General features: G+C 42.9%; 1 protein-coding gene across 4 annotated transcripts in view; it reads right to left on the reverse strand.

Moving 5' to 3' along the window:
• Positions 1-1,403: 1,403 nt before the first annotated feature.
• Positions 1,404-22,511, reverse strand: part of Cwc27 (CWC27 spliceosome associated cyclophilin) — a 203,213-nt gene continuing 182,105 nt past the window's right edge. For 3 of the 4 annotated variants that reach the window (XM_087625985.1, XM_087625982.1, XM_087625976.1), the window contains one exon: positions 1,555-1,917. In XM_087625985.1, coding sequence (XP_087482111.1) covers positions 1,755-1,917 — 163 coding nt within the window. In that variant the 3' untranslated portion in view covers positions 1,555-1,754. Of the gene's footprint in view, positions 1,918-22,511 lie in introns of all 4 variants that reach the window. The other variant, NM_001013199.1, reaches the window with a different exon arrangement.

Below are 22,511 nucleotides of genomic sequence, written 5' to 3' on the forward strand. Positions count from 1 at the left end.
ATATACGACTGTGTAAGTATATGGGATACCAAAGTATACATGAGTCTGCTAGTGGCTGGAACGGGCTGGGGAGAGGAGGGAGGCTGGGTATGGGCGAGGAATCACCATGCACACGAAGGTATGCCAACGAGAAATGACGGCAGTGCTGCGTTTGCACAACCAAATCCTGCCTCAGTTGTCCAAAATTCTGAGCCGGCTGACATGCTCGGAGTACTTCTACCACCTCTCTCTTTTCTCTGAAATGTTCTCCATCTTCATTCAAAACGAGGGTGTTCTGGATCCTGGGGGTCCTGTCTTCTCCTCAGGTTCTGGTGAGAGCCATGAAGGGCACACCAGCATGTGCAAGGTTGGGTGCTGAGAACTGTTACGCAGCCCGCACACGAGTGAGACCTGGGCATTTCTTTTTCATCCTCAGAGGTAATCACTAGTTTTACATATTTTCACATTTTTGTTTTACATATGTGCACATCTACAATGATATAAATAATCTGTCATATGCTTAAACATTTTATAGATCTGGTTTTGTTTGTTCCTTCTAAGAAATAGTAATATGGTTCTGCTAACTTACTGTTTTCTATGCTGAGAATCTAGTTCAGGGCTTGGTTCACGCTAGGCACATGCCCCTCCTTTAGATGCATGCCCAGAGCTGGGTGGTCTTCACTTCTGGGAAATATCCCACAGTGGGCTAGGAAACGACATATTTGTACTCTAGGAGGCTTCCATGGATGTTAGCACATACTCATTTTGAACAATGTCTGAAAATTTCTTTAGTGTACAGGTCTCGGATTCTAACTCACTGGCCACGGGCTGTGATGTTTTAATTCTCTAGACCCTGGTAGTTTGGAGGGTGGTGGTGGTGACGGGCAGCCAGGATGGGGCTAGCATTTCTCCATCCTATGTCTGCTGCCAGTGCTGCACCTGGGATCGCGCTGAAGAGCCGGCCTTAGGAAGAGGAAGCCGATTTCATTACTTCTTCTGAAGAGATGTGCCTGGTGAGGTTTTATTAGGTGACTGAAGCAAGTCTGTCTGGTGTACAATTTTAGCATGCAGAGTTCAGAACTAAATATAGGGAACAGAAATACCTAGTGTGAATGAGTGTATCAAAGGCTAGATTCTTGATGAGTTCTACTGGTGCTGGACTCTGTGCACCCACTTGCTCCTGATGTTGGCGAGCTGACGAGGGCGGGAGCAGCAGGGGGCCCAGCATCAGGCTGTGGTGTTTGGAGAGCATGCAGTAGAGTGCTACTGTCTTGAAGCACTCTTAGCATCCAGGCACTGGACTCGCAGAGTGAATATTAACTGGCCTGTGGGCTCCTCATGAATTAAAGCAGGAGTCAGTCCTACTGGCCTGGCTATTTTTATATGTTTATATGCAAAAAAAAGCATCAATGTTAATGTTTTTATTTTATAATTTTGATTTTATATTAAAGTATCAGGGAAGTTTCCCTTATTCTTTCTGTGAGTTTCTCTTATAAAAATCTGAACAAGGCTCCTTCACACATCTCAGGGTAGGGGGCATAGACAGACAGGTCTATGCAATCTGCAAACTTAACATTTAAACTAGAAAGAAACTGGTTTTATTTCAGATTTAGTAATATAAAAGGTCAATTATCAGTAACCAAAAGCATTTGCTTACATCATTTCAAATTTACAAAAGGAGATACCTGTTTTCTGAACACCAGAACACAGGCCCTGACACATTTCCCACACGACATTCCTGGCAGGCGCCACCGCTTCCGGCATCACGGCTCCGCTCACCGCCTTTCCTTTTTCTCTCTCAGCAGTTTTTTGCTTTCCTCCCTCCTTCTTTTGTTCACTGGATTCCGGGGATCATAGATCTCAAACGTGTCTGAGTCCTGCATGCTTGCGTCTTTCACCTTCCGGGTCTTGTCTTCAAACTGGAGCACGTGGGACATCCTAAAGAGAAGAGATGGATGGTCTGGTGAATTCAGGCTGGGACCCAACATTGACACTTTGTACCCCACTCCCTCTGGCATAGGAAGGCAGGCAGTGCTCATCCACCTGGAAAGCAGTCCCACAGAAAACAGAGCTGCGGGGAGGAGCTTTGCTCAGTGGCCCAGTGCTGGCCTAGCAAGGACTGCCTAACAGAAACAAAGCAAAGTCTGGAAAGCTTGCCTGGAGTGGCTGCTCTACTCCTCAGCCTTCCAGGAGTCTGCTCCTAAGTCCATCTTGAGTTCCTCCCCTGGTAGGAGGCTATGGTCTCTACCCTGGAGTCTCCTAAACCCATATTTGGAACTTGGCCTTCTTTCTTTGAAGAGCACACTCAAGCACAGGGAGCCAGCTGAGGAGCCAGCTGCCAGCCAACAGCCAGACCTGTCGGATGTTTGTGTTTTGAGTGGTTCAAAGGGTCAAAAGCAAGGGTCACATTAGAAACAAAACAAAACAAAACAAAACAAAACAAAACAAAACAAAGCAGCAGCAACAAAACCCAACCTTTAAATGCTAGGGCTGGTGTGCCTCAAAGGAGAGCATTTGCCTTGCAGACATAAGGCCCTGGGTTCAATCTCCAGCACCATTAGCAAATTAATGAAAACCAAACAAGTAGGGACAAACAGAACGGAAATCTACATCCACAAACACAAGTTTAAAAGTAACTGAAAGTCATGTTCAAGTGGGGTTGTGGCTGTCTTCCGGAAGGGGCTGAGTTTTTCTATGCAGAGAGGAACGACATTTCTGGCGTACCTCCATGAACTAACTTTCTCCTCTTACTGTTGACTACAGCAAATCTCACAACCCTGCCTTGCTACTTTAACAAACGCTTACTGGTCTTAGAGTACCAGCATGTGCTTGATTCCTAAGTGCTCATAAGCGAGCTAGCCTTGGCAGCAGGAACTATGCCAGTGATTAGCTGTGCCCCCATGGTGAGGCATCAGAGATTAAGGGGGGCGGGGCAGGGGTCAAAAGACAAGGCATCAGAGCAACTTGCTGAGTTAGGGAAGAGGAAGACTCAGTTTTTGCATAAGTAAACAAGTGATATGAATTTTCTACTAGCTAATTAATAAACAATCCAATCAGCATATTAGTGCATCTTAAATCTGCATTTCCGTCATGACAGCAGACAGGAATAGAACCGTGCATACACCCCTTGCTAGGTCAGCGCTGGCACTGAGCAAAGCTCCTCCCCTCGGCTCGGCTCGCATGCTGCTGCTTGCTTTGCTTTGTGTCAGCAGGGATTTGGGCAGTTGGCACTCTCAGGAGTCTCAGCTGTCCTTCTCCCTGTGGAAGAATGACATTTATTTGTATGGAAAAGGCCGTTCAGATTTCGAAGATTCTCGAGGGGATTTGGGAGGGAGAGAAAGTATTACACACACTGTCACTCTGGAGACGCAGTAGCACATGGCCATCGCCCCTCCTTCTCTCCTACTTCAGAAGGCTGTGTTGATGTGTGCCAGTGACACACAGGTGACCTACACGATATTTAAATGAGGTAAACCACATTCACATTGGTATGTGTTATTAATGATACATGGCTTGTTCCAGCTTTAATGACTGATCACAGCATTGGATTATGCCATGTAGTGTGAGAACGCTGACTTCTAACAGTTCCATTGCTTCAGGAAGTACTGCCAACCAGAAAATGTAGCCTACAACCACTGGATTTATATGTGGCTCCTCCCAGAGCCCGTTTTTTGGTGTTCATTTAGGTATGAGCTTCTGAGAACGCCCACTTCACTGAAAAGGGTTGATTTGCCATAGCCCTGGAAACAAGGAACCAGTAGGACCAGCTAGAACCACAAACTGGATTAAACCAATTAATGATGCCTTACCTAGGTCTATTGGGTCAGTGACAGACAGTTCATGTCACCGGCAAAGCCAACTATCGGTTGCTTCTGAAAGTCAGTGGACAACAGCAGCCTCTACTTCTGACAGTGGTGCTAACCCCAGGCAATTCTTTCCTCCCGGACTCAACACAATGTCTGCGACTTGCCTCACGAGGTGTGCTGGGCAATCTTATCTACATTTGATACAGGCGAGAGTTATAGGAAAGGAGGGAACCTCAACCTAGAAAATGCCTCCACAAGCTCAGGCTGTAGGCATTTTCTTGGTTGGCGAGGCAGGGGAGGGGCCACCCACTGTGCATCCCTAGGCTAGTGGTTCTGAGTTTTATGAGAAAGTACACTTAGCAAATCACAAGGAACAAGTCTCCAAACAGTAAGCCTCATGGCCTCTGCATCAGCTCCTGAGTTCCTCTCCTACTTCCTTTGATGATGAACAGTGATGTGGAAGTGTAAACCCTTTCTTCCTCAACTTGCTTTTTGGTCATGGTGTTTGGTCACAGCAACAGAAACCCTAACTAAGACACTTGGAGACTGTGTATAAAATACAGCTATTTTTCACGTCAGCAATGCACTGTGTGAAGAGAGGCCTTCTCCACACGCCTGCAGTCTCTCTCGTGTATCCTGCAAAGTGCACTTGAGGGATTCCAAGTGTGTCACTGGAAGGGAAGGGAGCAAGGGCATTGGAGCTACACATGGGCAAGGCTGTCCTGCTAACGGCCCTTTACACATCACAGGAGCTCAGCCCTGCACTAGGAGCCCTTCACAGCGTACACCTCAAAGCTTATACCTAAGCTGGAACCACATAGCCCTCAAGACAATTTCATTTAATATTTCTAGATTGATGCTTTACTTACCCCACTATCTAGTTAGATTATTCACCTTTATACAAATTCATTGTTCTGTTAAAAAAGTAATCCCATATTCTCCCTCCAATACAGAATTGTTAATAACACCTATTCCAGTAGAAACTATCCAAGTTTCCAAATGCCTTTTCCAGATGTTGTCAATTAAAAACATAAAAAGGTACCTTCCTCCTTTCAATGTCACGAGGTAATCTTGCAACTATTGGACTTGGTTGGCTCTGGTATAAGAAATGAAATCTAGGCATGTGAGCCACAGAACCAAGTCTACAGGAAGAAACCTTCTCTCACAAATCTGAAAAACACAGAAAGCCATAAATTAAAGGAGCCGTCTGCTCCAACTGTTTGTTTCATAGGCCCTGCACTCCACAGGTCCAACATTGTGATTAATAGCAATCTTAAACCCAGAGGAAAGAAGGGCTCTCAGCTTACAGACTACTTCAGATTTAATACCATAACACTTAGGATGGCTGGCTACTCCACAATAATACTGCATCTCTAACAGCACAAAACGGCTCACCCATTTATCTTTCAACATGCTTTGGTCACTCGTTTTTAAAGGGAAAACAGAATAGTTATTATGATTTTGGGTATAATAAACTCCTGACCTCTGTGCCTCCATAAATCACAAGCTGTATGAATGGAAAGCATGCCCACACTTCGGGCTCCTGTGAGGGCACATGCGCAGACTCAGGACTTGCTCCTGTGAGGGCACATGCGCAGACTCAGGACTTAAAGTTTAGTTTTGTACGTCCCAATAACTGCGCCCTGTCTACTCGATGACTGTTATAAAACCGGACCAATCAGAGCAATGAATTCTTGTGGGATTAATTACACACTAATCATTTACATGTGAGAATTTCAGAACTTGTTTACTTGAAGGAAAAGACAGAAACTTAGCTCTGATGAACAAAGTCTTCAGCATAGGCCCAGGGTCTCAAATAAAAGCATCGATGGTAGTTATGTTTCAGAAGATGGAGGTTTCCTGTCTTGGGTGGTGGTAAACAAGGAATTTTACTTTGCTGTGGGATGGTGCAAAGGCATAAACAAAAGGAAACAAGTGGTTCTACCGCTGACCTCACTAACAGTCAGTCTAAAAGTTCTCAGATAACTGGGAAGACAGATTATGGGATGGCAGGGACATCTGTGCAGAAGCCAGAAGATCTGATTCTCGGCTTAATACACAATCCCAACATTAGCAACTAATTTCTAATTAAAATGCTCTGAAATGATTTATCCTGAGAGAAAGTAAACAGCTCTCTTGTTAAAAGATTTCAGAACTAATCCTTCTCATTTCCAACTCACCCCAATTTAAGAATATCTCCCTTTCAAATAAACAATGTTTATTTTGTTTTCTGAGACGGCTGCCCTGGTACCTTCCTGATGCCAGATTACAGGTATGTAATGTGTCACTATGCCCCCCACTCACGACACAATTATTCTGCTATTCTACTTACTGTTTTAATATTTTGTCTATTCTTCCTCCTCAAATTCTTCTAGATTCTGAAACAGCATTTCTTATTCACTTCTCTTATCATACACCTCTACTCAGGAACGACTTTCTGTCGGATTAGACTGAAATAGCTCAAGCAGAGGCACGTGATGCCCCAAACTGTGTCTTCCTATCTCAGAGGCTGTCCTTAGCTCCTCTTGTTTACTGGTGCGAGGAGACTCAGGTATTCAGACAGCGGACCCGGTTCACAGCTGTACGTCCAGTGCTGAGCAAGGCGATTTTTTAATGAGAACAAAACCTTCAGACCTTTGGAACTGGCCAAGCCTGGTACTGGAGGGTTGCTATGCAACCAGTTGACTTTTTGTGGGCAGGGGCTGTCTTTTATTTTAATGATAAACTCCCTGAAACACCTACTAGGCTGCAGAACCTCAAGTCCACTTTCCACGACCCTTCACACCTCAGCACACACACTAACGGTTGCTCTGATGTTGCATTCTGTCAGGTACTGCAAGGTTTTACTCCCTGACAGACTTCAGTGGGAGATGCTCTTATGTAGAGCTCAGGGGAGAGAATTTTTGCTTTTTTAAAGCAACATTTCTTAAGTAGTTTTAGAACTTTTACATCAGATGCAGGCTGAATGTAAAAATCAGCTGGGTATCAACACCCCCCCACAAATACCCCAAAACCAAAAAAACAAAACAAAGCAAAAAAACCCATTCTACCAGGTGTCTCTCTTCAAAGACACTAATTTAATTACACTAGGATGGGGGGGGGGTTCCCAGAACCAGTCATTAAAAACTTCTCACTGATTATTTTTAAATATAAAGAACACAGAGACAAAGATTAAAGAAACTTTACTTTCACACTGACTGTAAAGGCTCTATTTATGTTTGCTTTGTTCCTTCAGAGACAGAGTTCAGTGGGGTCCTAAGAAAAACCTGTTAGATAATAATAACAAAAGTATTGTTATTATTATTTCTAATATTATTTTGTGTGTGTATGTATAGATGTTTTGCTTGCACGTACATCTGTGTATCATGTGTGTGCCTGGTACACATGGAGGTCAGAAGAGGGTATCAGATATCATGGAACTGGAGTTATGGTTGGTTCAATATAATCCACCATATAAAGAAACTGAAAGAAAAAAACCCACACGATCATCTCATTAGATGCCTGGTACCCATGGAGGTCAGGAGAGGGTCTTAGATTTCCTGGAACTGGAGTTATGCTTAGCTGGGAACCATTATGTGGGTCTGGGAACCCAACCCAGGTCCCCTGCAAGAGCAATAAGTGTTCCTAACTGCTGAGCCACCTCTCCAGCCCCAAGACTGGATTCATACGACAAGCTACACACACATTGGAAGAGGCTTGATTGGCCCCTACTCTGCTCTCCAAATTGAGTAATCTGGGCATAGACCAGTCCTTATATATATTTAAAACAATGTAATGAGGTATACTCAATTATTTACCCAATAGACATTTGAGGGCTTTTTATGGTCAAGGCCACCTCTAGTTACCAATGACAAAAAGTCAAGCATGACCCACGCTCCGCTAAACTGTTTATTTGAGAGAATACACAGACAGAAGGAGGCAAGCGTGTTTTGGAGTGTTACCGCAGTGTGAGACAATAAGAGAACATATCCACTGATGTGCTCTCACAGAGGTTTCTGTGCTGCGTGCTGTCTGCACTGTGCGCATGCAGGAAAGGGGTGATCTCGCTCCTTTTTCTTTGCAGAGCTAGAGGCTGAACCCAGGCCTTGTGCATGCGGGGCGAGCACTCGTAACTGATCCACATTCCAGCAGACCAGTCCACCCTTCTCACAGGCAACTTCTGAGAGGGCGGAGAAACACGGTGGTAGAGGTTAACAGGCTTTTATCTGCAAAGACGGATTTTAACCTCAGGAATCAGTCTAGTAAGAAGAAATCACAATGGATACTGCTTGTTCTGGAGTGCAAGAAACGACAGTGTAGCTATAAAGGGAGGATTACCTGCGGACCCCAGATTGGCTTCTAAAGTACTTTTAACCTCCTCCCCCCACATACATGACATAGGTACATCTTTGGGGAAAAGTGCTTAAAAACAGCATCCACTTCCACAATGAATCTGGTTACTGTCTTAAATCCCTGTTTTCTGAGGATCCCTATGACCCCATTCAGCTGACATTGGTACCTGGGGGGCAGAAGCAGGGCCTAGGACCATCCTTACAAGCATGGGTGTCCGATGACAGATGTCAAATTACTAAGGTCTGCATTGTGGTCCATTGAAACCTCTAGGTCTGTCTTGTTCCTCTGTGTCTCCCTTCCTTGCTCTCTCCTTATGTATGTATGTATGTATGTATGTATGTATGTATGTATGTATGTATGTATTATATTTACTTATTTCCCCCGTCCCTGAGGTCCATGTACAGAAAGACCCTAACTTCCTCACACCCCTTCTTTAGTCTGGTCTTACATGCCTCCTCATGCTCTACACATCCCCATCTTTCATTTCAGATATGCCAGACTCTTTGTAGCTTCCTGGAGAATCCCCATCCCTGAAACCTTCTTGCTGCCCCTGTATCTCCGACTTCACTCTCTGCCCCCCATTAGCTGTGCCCCACCCTGGCTCTTGCTGAGCCTGGCCTGCTCTCTCCAGCAGCAAGGAGATCCTCCCTGGACCCCTGACAGGCTTGTCCACAGCTCTAGCCTTCTTCAGGGTGGTGCAACCCTGCCTCTCTGGGTCACCGTGCTCTGAAGAACAGAGGCTCTGTTTCACTGGCCTCTGTACCTCATCGTGCAGCAATGCCTGGCCAGAAGAATGCTGTTGCTAAGTGCTTGCAAACAACTCCAATTTTCTGGGATTCCCATCACCTTGGAAAAAAGCTTTGGCTAGAACATTGATTTTCTTTACCTTTCTTCTTGATAGTTTTAATATACAATTCCAAATTATTTAGCAATTACACACTGTATGAACTCCTTCATTTTCAGACAAGAAATTCACCTTTTAAAACTTTCTAACAAAGAAAAGGGCTAGTTAGTACTAAAAAGGTGAGGCAAGGTATTTTTACAGATAGTATGTTGTGCTACAATAATCCAGTGCTGACCTGTCTCAAATGGGCCAGTTAAACTGCTTAAAGATTAACATCTGCTCCTGTTTGCTTAGCTCTGAAGTGTGGGAAAATGCACTGAGTGTCCTCAGACAGCCTTCTCCTTCCTGGTTTGAATGACCTTGTTACTCTTTGAGAACATACACATAATTTGTTACAACATAACTTGTTTGCATGTTGTGAAGACTTTGCATTTCTCTATTAGAATTCTTAAGAAACCTATTGAAACAGCTCCTGGTTATTATTTAAGTTTGTCATTCTTTGGACTCCAGAACACAAACCTAAATGATTGGGGACTGGTTTGAAAAGCAGAAACAGCCTTTGTTTGTAAATACAAATTTCAGCACGAGGAACCAGTTTCCAAGTGTTGCTTCCTTTGGAGTCTTTGAAGGAGCACTCTTCTGTGTTAGAAACAGGCTGCACCTCACTTCTGTCCACCTTACTTTTCTGCAAGGTTCTGCCCCCTCCTTTCCTGGTCCTATTAAAGTCCACTTTAATTCTCATTTCTTCCTAAAATCTTTTCCTATTGTCTTGGCCCTCAGAACCTGCTCCAACATTGGAATTTCTTCAACACTTCCTAGGGAAAGCATGAATGAAGTCAGACCTGCGTTTGGTCACTCACTGTGGCTGTGAGGAAGTCCCCCTGCTCCTCCTGCCTACTTTCTTACCTGTGATAAGATGGTAAGGCCCAGACTAGTCAGTTCACACAGCGCTCACAAACGAGGCTGGCACACCACACTGTCTGAAGGCCTCTGTAAAGGGCAAAGGGGTCCGGATATCACTTTAACCCATGTGACTCATGTGTGCCTTTCTCAGGTTGGCCCATATCTCAATGCCACGGATATGATAGCATACAAACAGAAATTTATTTTCCCACACTTTGAAGACAGACGCCAACATTCACCTGACTAGGGCTCCCTCTCACTGTCCTTCACCGTGTGGGTGAATGCAGAGGGAACACTAGTCCTTTTGTCTTCTTATAGGAACACTAATCTCATCATGGGTCTCACCCTTATGATCTCATCAATACCTAATTTCTCCCCAAATGCCCTACCTCCAAATACTACCATATTAGAGCTTTACCATATGATTCTGTGTGTGCACGTGACCAATTGTATTACCTACAAACTATGCTTGTACAAAAATTTATCATTTTTGTAATTAGGCATTTTATAATACTGACATTCCTTATTTTTATGTATATCATTATTTAATACAATGTATTTGGTTTCACTCAGCCTTGGACGCTTATATGTATATTTCTGAGCGTACATGTCTCCTTATGTGGATCATCGACTATCAAGGACATTATTTATAGAAAGAATTAAAGTAGACCAATTCTGAGAGGCAGGAAGAAAGATACGCTAATAAGTTTTGAGAACTTCTAGGAAGGAGTATGTGCCCAAGGAGGTAGGCCATCGGGCAGAGTGAGACTGGCGAGCCACAGCCTGAAGTAGACGGTTCACGTTTACCACCCTGTCCAGCATCTAAGCTAGCTTCTAGTGCCCAGAATTACAGGAAAGTAAATGTGTGTTAAAGTCACCCAGCCAATGTTGTATAGCAGACTGACTACAGAAACACACCCTCCATTTACCTGATGTCTCTTTCCTTGTGAGGACTTCATCTGGGACATCTCATTACATTTCACAGTCATGTTTCCTTAGGCTATATCTTGGCAGTGGCAATTGGCACTGTGTGTGTGTGTGTGTGTGTGTGTGTGTGTGTGTGTGTGTGTGTGTATGTGTGTGTGCATTTGTATGGTGACTATGGTGTCTGGGTACGTATGAATGTGGATGTGTATGCAGAGGCCACAGGACACTTGGTGTCTTCTACCACTCCGAGCCTTATTCCTAGGAATAAGGTAGTGTCTCTCACTGAACCTGGAGCTAGGCCAGTGGTCAACAAGCTACAGTAATCCTCCTGTCTGCCCTGGCCACCCCCCAGTGGGGTAGGGTGCCAGTATGTTGGAGGACCATGTCTAGCTCCCCGACTCCTCAGGATCTCTTTCTGAGGATCTGAACTCTGGTCCTCACTCTTGTGTAACAAGTGATTTACCCACTGCCCCATCTCTTCAGGTCAGGATGTCCAAATGTCCTTGTTTTGATCCCTTGTGAATTTTGAGGAGTGCCAGTCAGGTCTTTGCTGTGCGTCATGCCACTGCAACATGATGTTTTTCTCACAGTAAGATGTGGCTTAAAGGTTCTGAAGGATTGTCATCATGTATGGCCACATAACAACATGGCTCACTGACTGTTAACATTACCTGTGCCACCATGTTGAGGCTGTACTTTTTAGGTTTCTTCTATATATAGCTACTGTTCCCCTACCTGTTAAGCTTCCTGCTTCCCGTGTCACTATGGGTAAGCCATACATACCTCAGGTGTGGAGTGCTGCTCTCTTACATTCTTTTCTTCTCTTTGACCTGCTGAGGACAGAACCCATGCAGGGTTCAGCATACACTACCACCACACCTCCCAGCACCCCACTTTTCCTCTCATCAGGAACTATGCTGGCAAGTTTTGTTTGCGTGTTTCCTTCCCTCTTTCTACTAGTGCTTTTGTTGGAACACATTAAGCTTACAGGACAACCCTGAAATGATTTGCTTTCTTTCCAGAGATAGCACTTACCCATCTCTGTAATAGTTTGCAGTTTGTCTTCTCATAAAGATTCGAGCACAGTTACGTCTGTTGCCACATGTCAGCATGTAGACACGTGGAGGTTATGTCAGCCCCTCTACTGACTTTTGTGTATCAGTGTTGTGTCTCACAATCCTGAAGGCACTCTCAGAACTCCTGGTGGATCCTGGACATTTGAGACATGAAGGTGAGCTGGATTTCTCTATTCTACCTTACAAATAAGTAATGGGGCAGAAGCTATCGGAAAGGTATAAAGTAAACCCCTACTCAGGAGACAGGTTCCCAGTTCCTAGTCCTGAAAGACTGGAGGCCTAATGCTGCTGGAGAAACATTTCTGCCAATGGAAAATAAAGAGCACATAGTTTCTGGGGATTTGAGAGCTGTTCACTAACCCTGACACTTCAAGTTTAAGACAGCACAGTACAAAAAGTCACATGCTGTGGAAGTTAGCGTGAAAATGGCCCGTAGAGGGAGTGGTGGTATTAGGAGGTGTGGCCTTGTTGAAATAGGTACAGCTTTTTCAGAAGGAGAACTTCACTAGGGATGGGCTTTGAGAAATTCAAGCCAGGGCAGATGACACCCACAGTTCTTTCCTTCTTTCTGCAGATCTAAATGTAGAACTCTCAGCTCTCTCTTCAGCACGGTGGCAGCCTGCACAACGCCATGCTTATCTCTATGATGCTAACGGACTACACCTCTGAACTGTAAACAAGTCCCAGTGAAATGTTTTCTTCATAAGAGCTGCTGCGGCCATGGTGCTCTCCATAGCAGTAGCAATCCTAAGGCACATATATGTCAGCTGCTGTTAAAATATTAACTGGCTGTTTGAGTAAAATTTGACATCTTATTCCTCTTTGGTGTATGTTTGAACATATTCTAAACACCACTTGGTCTTTTATTTAAACTATTAGAAGTCACAAACTTAAAGATTTTAATTGTAGACTTTTCTTCACTACTGATTACAAGCAACTTACTGAGGAATTAAGAGGTTAGGGTTTAAGTACCAGCATGCATAGAAAAAACCCAACACAAAATGTGAAAATCTTTTTCCAAAACGAAGTAGGCAGCTGAGATCACGTGTGAGACCAGAGACGACAGGGTGGGCAGAGAAACTCAGTGAGTCCTGAGAAGAGAGCAGTCTAACAATGAGCCCCAATGAATGGGGCTAGGGTACTGTCTGTGTTGATCAGAGCAGGCATGACAGAGCAGAGAAGCCCCAGAAAGAGGCAGTATGGCCATCAAGGAGAATCATGACAGAGGAGAGCTCACATAGCAACAGAACAGGGACGGAAAGGAATACAGAAAGAAAGGAAAACAGAAACAAAACATGTTTAAAACTGACAATAGGAGAGAAGTAGGAACAGAAATTCAAAACCCTTGAGCTAACAGAAATAAGTGGAGGAAAAGTGGAGATTTTGGGAAACCAGGCAAGGTGGAAACTAGGCACAGACTTGTGGAAAAAGAAAACATAGATAGAAATCAGTGTACTGTCGCTGTTCACCGCTAACATGGAAAATTTGCCTTTGTTCTCAGTTTTAAAGGAACACTGCCCTTTTGGGGGTTTGAAAAGCCAATTTAAAATAATGTCCTTCATTTTCCTTAGTTAAAAAAGATTAGTAAATATTGGGTAGTGCTAGACTAAATGTGGAAGATAAAATTTTCCAAATATCAGTAGGAGAAGGCACTTCCTTGGCTTTCTGGCCTACCTAGCAGCTTAACACTGAGCAGGACCAGGTGGCAAGATTTAAGAAGTTTTCCAGAATACATCTGTAGTGTGTGTCCTGACACCTGCTGGGGCTTCAATCCACAGTTTAGCCAGGAACACCAACTCTGTAGCCAGAAGACTAAGAGCCCCAGAGGGGGAAGACACAGCTCCCAATCAGGTCTGCTAAGCACTAGGGCACATAGCTGGCTGCTCTTCTCATTCAAAGTCATACCTGTGATCACAGCTTCCCTAGTGAGAGAAATGTATCTCAGACAGACTGTATGCAAGAACAGAGTTAATACTGAAGAGCTTTCTTTACTCAAAAGAAAAAGCAGCAGAGGTGACCGTGGGGGCTGTCTAGAGAGCTTAGAATTAAAATCACCATCCCAGGCAACTCTGATTTTTATATTGAACCACACTGGCTTTTTGCAATATTATGTATAGTTCTGTAGAAAATGAACACTAATGAGGGACCCTGGTCTATAATCATATTCCTTCTTGCTTCCTTGGATCACCACCTTAGAACCTGGCTGAGAGGGGATGGGATACAGCATTTGTGTTATACTGAGCTCACAATTCTATGCTGCCCAAAGTTGGGCTACTCGGGCTACGTCTTCAGATTGTGTGGACAATGCATGTTCTGCCATGTGGGCCTCCCCTCGTTCCACACTTTAGTGAAGCGTCATGGAGAGAGCCACTATTTCACTAGTGAGGCATTACTACCCATGAATAAAACACACACAGAAAACCCAAATCTCAAATGTATATCAGACTATTAAGAACTATAAAATGGAGGGGCTGGTGGGATGGCTCAGCGGTTAAGAGCACCGCCTGCTCTTCCAGAGGTCCTGAGTTCAATTCCCAGCAACCACATGGTGGCTCACAACCATCTGTAATGGGATCTGATGCCCTCTTCTGGTGTGTCTGAAGACAGCTACAGTGTACTCATATAAATAAATAAAATCTTAAAAGAAGAAAAAGAACTATGATAGAAACTGTGCTAAGGTAGCCATTGGTTATAGGTCAGTAGAAGGTCTAGAAGTCAACAACTGTCATAGAAATGGTACAAGCTCTAATAATGGTCCCAAGAGGTCTACTGACATTCATGGTTAGTTCTTAAAAACAATGAGCAACATGAAAGATGACTGAGACACTCACTGAGCACTGACTGACTGCTCTCTACATCTTGCCAATCCCTATTTCTAAACAGAAGCTAACTCATTCACAAACTGACCCTGCCCCCCTCAAAGTGCCAGTATTACCCGTCATTACTTAATTTATACTTTGAGAAACAGCAATAGAATATATAATTTAGTATATATAATAGAGTATATAATTTCTCCAAGAACCCAGAGGTAGGAAATTGCTTGGGTGGCAAAACCTCAAATGGCATTCGAAACAGAATGCCACAGAGCACCAATGCATTAAGTTTCATTATCTAAGGGCTGGGAACGTGGCTGATTAGGAGGAATGCTTGCCGGGCAGATAGGACGTTCTGGGCGTGGTCCCCAGTGCTGTGTAACACTGGTCGAGATGGAACACACCTATAATCCCAGCACCTGGGGAGGTCAAAGCAGGGTGGTCGGAAGTTCAAAGTCATTCTTGAATACTAGAGCCTGAGACTAACCTGGCTACAAGAAACCCTTTTACAAAAGCCACGCAACCATCAGAGTAATGCTTTATTTTTTGTAGCTTGCTATAATATCTTAATCATTTTGATCTCTTACCACCCCAAGTTCTTTCCATATAATAGACTAATATATCATATAATATGCTAACAATATCTTGCTTGTAGGGTTAAATGGGATTGATGATTATTCAGGGTAAATAAGTGTCTACTTTTTTTTTTCTTTCATTTTTTCTACTTAAGGTCTGATTGTTTTAAAGGCTGGCTACGAACTATGTAGCGAAGGCTAGCCTTGAATTCTTGCTCTCCTGAGTATTGGGATTGCAGGCTTGTAAAAACTCAGTTGAATTAGAGAATTTCTTGCTTTTCTTTTCTTTGAGATAGGGTCTCATTCTGTAGCCCTGGTTGTCCTAGAACTTGTTAAATTGACCAGGCTGCCTCAAATTCATAGAGATCTGCCTGCCTCTGCCTCTGCCTCTGCCTCTGCCTCTGCCGTGTTGGGAAGAAAGGCCTGTGTCATTCCCCTGTTCTGCCTTTTCCCCCTTTTGTTTCACATTAGTCTTGAACTCATGGTAACCTTTTTGCCTCAGCCTTCTCTCAGGTGCTGGAATTTTACAGATATAGACCACGCATGCCGGGCACAACCTAAGTTTCTGTATTGGAGGCTGAGGATCAGGAGTTCAAAGCACATCTCAGATGCATAGCAAGTCGGAGGCCAAACTAGTTACAGGAGTATTTACCTCACAAGAAACCAACCAGTCAACCACACACCCACCAACCAAAATCCAAAGCAAAACAGCTCAAGCGCAGGAGTTCATCAGTTTAAATAATTCACCTGAGCAAAGAACAGAACCTTATTGCTATGTTTAACTTGGTGGTTATCTACGGTAGTACCAGGGAGGGGAGGGCTTATTACTGATTCAAACAGTCACGCAGTTGAAGGACAAATTATCTCTAGAAGAGGGTTTTGTGGCTTGCATTTCTGCCTGGCCATCCTTAAGGTATTCTACAGATCCACAAAGCTGCAACAGTTTACTCTGAGGTCTGCTAACATTTCTTGTGCTTCTGGTCCATAGAGAGATGGAAAACCCCTGCCTGAATGTCTCATTAAGAACATGTATAGACCTGGACCAGAAAGATGGCAATTAAAACCCCGTATTCCATTCTTTTTCATTCTAATACTAGTTATTTTCCACACGTGATCTTTTCCATGTCTTTGAAGGGTTTGTCTAAAGACTAATTATTTCCTTCCTGGCACCAGGGCTGCAATTCAGGTAGAGGCCACCTGTTAAATAATGGGGCTTTTTTAATTTTTATTTTATTTTTTTTTATTGATTCCATGGTCTATTGTCTAAGTTTCTTCCAGGTGTGGATAACTAAAAGAAAATAAGAATGCAGCACATTACCATGCAAGCTCTGAATGGAGACCAATAAGTAAAGGTTCACCTTGGCCTCCCACACGCCAGCCAGCAATGTGCTGCTAATAGTCATTACAAATGGGGCGCTGGCAGAAGAACAGACAAAAGTCAATGTAAAATAATGAAATGAACTTAAAAATACACACAAGACCTCACTCTGATAATATCAGTGGGAGAAACAGGATTACTCACTTTCTAGTATGCAATTTAGAACCAAAAAGTTCTAACGTTAGTCTAACATACCAAATTATTTCCAGGTGTGCTTTTGATGAAAGTTAAAAATAAAATAATGGTACAAAACACTAGTGAGGTATATAAGCATACTCATATAATCTTGGGGTTATGAAGACTTTAAGAATAATATCAGGGCTCCCAGACCCTGTGAGAGAGAGACCCAACCTCCTGGTCAGGTGGGCACTCCTGAGGCTGCAGAGCGGAAGAGACCACCAACACTGCTCACCCCTGCCCACATCCCTGGCCCAAGAGGAAAATGTATAAGGCCTCTGGGCTCCCGTGGGGGAGGGACCAGGAGCGGCAGGACCCCTGCCAGAGACACCGCTGGACCCTGAAGGAAACAGACCGGATAAACAGTTCTCTGCACCCAAATCCTGTGGGAGGGAGAGCTAAACCTTCAGAGAGGCAGACAAGCCTGGGAAACCAGAAGAGACTGATCTCTGTACATACATCTCGGACGCCAGAGGAAAACACCAAAGGCCATCTGGAACCCTGGTGCACTGAAGCTCCCGGAAGAGACGGCACAGGTATTCCTGGTTGCTGCCGCCGCAGAGAGCCCGTGGGCAGCACCCCACGAGCGAACTTGAGCCTCGGGACCACAGGTAAGACCAACTTTTCTGCTGCAAGAAAGCTGCCTGGTGAACTCAAGACACAGGCCCACAGGAACAACTGAAGACCTGTAGAGAGGAAAAACTACACGCCCGAAAGCAGAACACTCTGTTCCCATAACTGGCTGAAAGAAAACAGGAAAACAGGTCTACAGCACTCCTGACACACAGGCTTATAGGACAGTCTAGCCACTGTCAGAAATAGCAGAACAAAGTAACACTAGAGATAATCTGATGGCGAGAGGCAAGCGCAGGAACCCAAGCAACAGAAACCAAGACTACTTGGCATCATCGGAGCCCAATTCTCCCACCAAAACAAACATGGAATATCCAAACACACCAGAAAAGCAAGATCTAGTTTCAAAATCATATTTGATCATGATGCTGGAGGACTTCAAGAAAGATGTGAAGAACTCCCTTAGGGAAACACAGGAAAACATTAATAAACAAGTAAAAGCCTACAGAGAGGAATCGCAAAAATCCCTGAAAGAATTCCAGGAAAACACAATCAAACAGTTGAAGGAATTAAAAATGGAAATAGAAGAAATCAAGAAAGAACACATGGAAACAACCCTGGATATAGAAAACCAAAAGAAGAGACAAGGAGCTGTAGATACAAGCTTCACCAACAGAATACAAGAGATGGAAGAGAGAATATCAGGAGCAGAAGATTCCATAGAAATCATTGACTCAACTGTCAAAGATAATGTAAAGCGGAAAAAGCTACTGGTCCAAAACATACAGGAAATCCAGGACTCAATGAGAAGATCAAACCTAAGGATAATACGTATAGAAGAGAGTGAAGACTCCCAGCTCAAAGGACCAGTAAATATCTTCAACAAAATCATAGAAGAAAACTTCCCTAATCTAAAAAAAGAGATACCCATAGGCATACAAGAAGCCTACAGAACTCCAAATAGATTGGACCAGAAAAGAAACACCTCCCGTCACATAATAGTCAAAACACCAAACGCACAAAATAAAGAAAGAATATTAAAAGCAGTAAGGGAAAAAGGTCAAGTAACATATAAAGGCAGACCTATCAGAATCACACCAGACTTTTCGCCAGAAACTATGAAGGCCAGAAGATCCTGGACTGATGTCATACAGACCCTAAGAGAACACAAATGCCAGCCCAGGTTACTGTATCCTGCAAAACTCTCAATTAACATAGATGGAGAAACCAAGATATTCCATGACAAAACCAAATTTACACAATATCTTTCTACAAATCCAGCACTACAAAGGATAATAAATGGTAAAGCCCAACATAAGGAGGCAAGCTATAACCTAGAAGAAGCAAGAAACTAATCGTCTTGGCAACAAAACAAAGAGAATGAAAGCACACAAACATAACCTCACATCCAAATATGAATATAACGGGAAGCAATAATCACTATTCCTTAATATCTCTCAACGTCAATGGCCTCAACTCCCCAATAAAAAGACATAGATTAACAAACTGGATACGCAACGAGGACCCTGGATTCTGCTGCCTACAGGAAACACACCTCAGAGACAAAGACAGACATTACCTCAGAGTGAAAGGCTGGAAAACAATTTTCCAAGCAAATGGTCAGAAGAAGCAAGCTGGAGTAGCCATTCTAATATCAAATAAAATCAATTTCCAACTAAAAGTCATCAAAAAAGATAAGGAAGGACACTTCATATTCATCAAAGGAAAAATCCACCAAGATGAACTCTCAATCCTAAATATCTATGCCCCAAATACAAGGGCACCTACATACATAAAAGAAACCTTACTAAAGCTCAAAACACACATTGCACCTCACACAATAATAGTGGGAGATTTCAACACCCCACTCTCATCAATGGACAGATCATGGAAACAGAAATTGAACAGAGATGTAGACAGACTAAGAGAAGTCATGAGCCAAATGGACTTAACGGATATTTATAGAACATTCTATCCTAAAGCAAAAGGATATACCTTCTTCTCAGCTCCTCATGGTACTTTCTCCAAAATTGACCATATAATTGGTCAAAAAACGGGCCTCAACAGGTACAGAAAGATAGAAATAATCCCATGCGTGTTATCGGACCACCACGGCCTAAAACTGGTCTTCAATAACAATCAAGGAAGAATGCCCACATATACTTGGAAATTGAACAATGCTCTACTCAATGATAACCTGGTCAAGGAAGAAATAAAGAAAGAAATTAAAAACTTTTTAGAATTTAATGAAAATGAAGGTACAACATACCCAAACTTATGGGACACAATGAAAGCTGTGCTAAGAGGAAAACTCATAGCGCTGAGTGCCTGCAGAAAGAAACAGGAAAGAGTATATGTCAGCAGCTTGACAGCACACCTAAAAGCTCTAGAACAAAAAGAAGCACATACACCCAGGAGGAGTAGAAGGCAGGAAATAATCAAACTCAGAGCGGAAATCAACCAAGTAGAAACAAAAAGGACCATAGAAAGAATCAACAGAACCAAAAGTTGGTTCTTTGAGAAAATCAACAAGATAGATAAACCCTTAGCCAGACTAACGAGAGGACACAGAGAGTGCGTCCAAATTAACAAAATCAGAAATGAAAAGGGAGACATAACAACAGATTCAGAGGAAATTCAAAAAATCATCAGATCTTACTATAAAAACCTATATTCAACAAAACTTGAAAATCTTCAGGAAATGGATAATTTCCTAGACAGATACCAGGTACCGAAGTTAAATCAGGAACAGATAAACCAGTTAAACAACCCCATAACTCCTAAGGAAATAGAAGCAGTCATTAAAGGTCTCCCAACCAAAAAGAGCCCAGGTCCAGATGGGTTTAGTGCAGAATTCTACCAAACCTTCATAGAAGACCTCATACCAATATTATCCAAACTATTCCACAAAATTGAAACAGATGGATCACTACCGAATACCTTCTACGAAGCCACAATTACTCTTATACCTAAACCACACAAAGACCCAACAAAGAAAGAGAACTTCAGACCAATTTCCCTTATGAATATCGATGCAAAAATACTCAACAAAATTCTGGCAAACCGAATCCAAGAGCACATCAAAACAATCATCCACCATGATCAAGTAGGCTTCATCCCAGGCATGCAGGGATGGTTTAATATACGGAAAACCATCAACGTGATCCATTATATAAACAAACTGAAAGAACAAAACCACATGATCATTTCATTAGACGCTGAGAAAGCATTTGACAAAATTCAACACCCCTTCATGATAAAAGTCCTGGAGAGAATAGGAATTCAAGGCCCATACCTGAACATAGTAAAAGCCATATACAGCAAACCAGTTGCTAACATTAAACTAAATGGAGAGAAACTCGAAGCAATCCCACTAAAATCAGGGACTAGACAAGGCTGCCCACTCTCTCCCTACTTATTCAATATAGTTCTTGAAGTTCTAGCCAGAGCAATCAGACAACAAAAGGAGGTCAAGGGGATACAGATCGGAAAAGAAGAAGTCAAAATATCACTGTTTGCAGATGATATGTTAGTGTATTTAAGTGATCCCAAAAGTTCCACCAGAGAACTACTAAAGCTGATAAACAACTTCAGCAAAGTGGCTGGGTATAAAATTAACTCAAATAAATCAGTAGCCTTCCTCTACACAAAAGAGAAACAAGCCGAGAAAGAAATTAGGGAAACGACACCCTTCATAATAGACCCAAATAATATAAAGTACCGCGGTGTGACTTTAACCAAGCAAGTAAAAGATCTGTACAATAAGAACTACAAGACACTGAAGAAGGAAATTGAAGAAGACCTCAGAAGATGGAAAGATCTCCCATGCTCATGGATTGGCAGGATTAATATAGTAAAAATGGCCATTTTACCAAAAGCAATCTACAGATTCAATGCAATCCCCATCAAAATACCAATCCAATTCTTCAAAGAGTTAGACAGAACAATTTGCAAATTCATCTGGAATAACAAAAAACCCAGGATAGCTAAAGCTATCCTCAACAATAAAAGGACTTCAGGGGGAATCACTATCCCTGAACTCAAGCAGTATTACAGAGCAATAGTGATAAAAACTGCATGGTATTGGTACAGAGACAGACAGATAGACCAATGGAATAGAATTGAAGACCCAGAAATGAACCCACACACCTATGGTCACTTGATTTTTGACAAAGGAGCCAAAACCATCCAATGGAAAAAAGATAGCATTTTCAGCAAATGGTGCTGGTTCAACTGGAGGTCAACATGTAGAAGAATGCAGATCGATCCATGCTTATCACCCTGTACAAAGCTTAAGTCCAAGTGGATCAAGGACCTCCACATCAAACCAGACACACTCAAACTAATAGAAGAAAAACTAGGGAAGCATCTGGAACACATGGGCACTGGAAAAAATTTCCTAAACAAAACACCAATGGCTTACGCTCTAAGATCAAGAATCGACAAATGGGATCTCATAAAACTACAAAGCTTCTGTAAGGCAAAGGACAGGGTGGTCAGGACAAAACGGCAACCAACAGATTGGGAAAAGATCTTTACCAATCCTACAACAGATAGAGGCCTTATATCCAAAATATACAAAGAACTCAAGAAGTTAGACCGCAGGGAAACAAATAACCCTATTAAAAAATGGGGTTCAGAGCTAAACAAAGAATTCACAGTTGAGGAATGCCGAATGGCTGAGAAACACCTAAAGAAATGTTCAACATCTTTAGTCATAAGGGAAATGCAAATCAAAACAACCCTGAGATTTCACCTCACACTAGTGAGAATGGCTAAGATCAAAAACTCAGGGGACAACAGATGCTGGCGAGGATGTGGAGGAAGAGGAACACTCCTCCATTGTTGGTGGGATTGCAAACTGGTACAACCATTCTGGAAATCAGTCTGGAGAATCCTCAGAAAATTGGACATTGAACTGCCTGAGGATCCAGCTATACCTCTCTTGGGCATATACCCAAAAGATGCCCCAACATATAAAAAAGACACGTGCTCCACTATGTTCATTGCAGCCTTATTTATAATAGCCAGAAGCTGGAAAGAACCCAGATGCCCTTCAACAGAGGAATGGATACAGAAAATGTGGTACATCTACACAATGGAATATTACTCAGCTATCAAAAACAAC

This window comes from Rattus norvegicus, chromosome 2 (genome assembly GCF_021556685.1).
Source record: "Rattus norvegicus strain SHRSP/BbbUtx chromosome 2, alternate assembly SHRSP_T2T, whole genome shotgun sequence".
Classification (NCBI taxonomy): domain Eukaryota; kingdom Metazoa; phylum Chordata; class Mammalia; order Rodentia; family Muridae; genus Rattus; species Rattus norvegicus.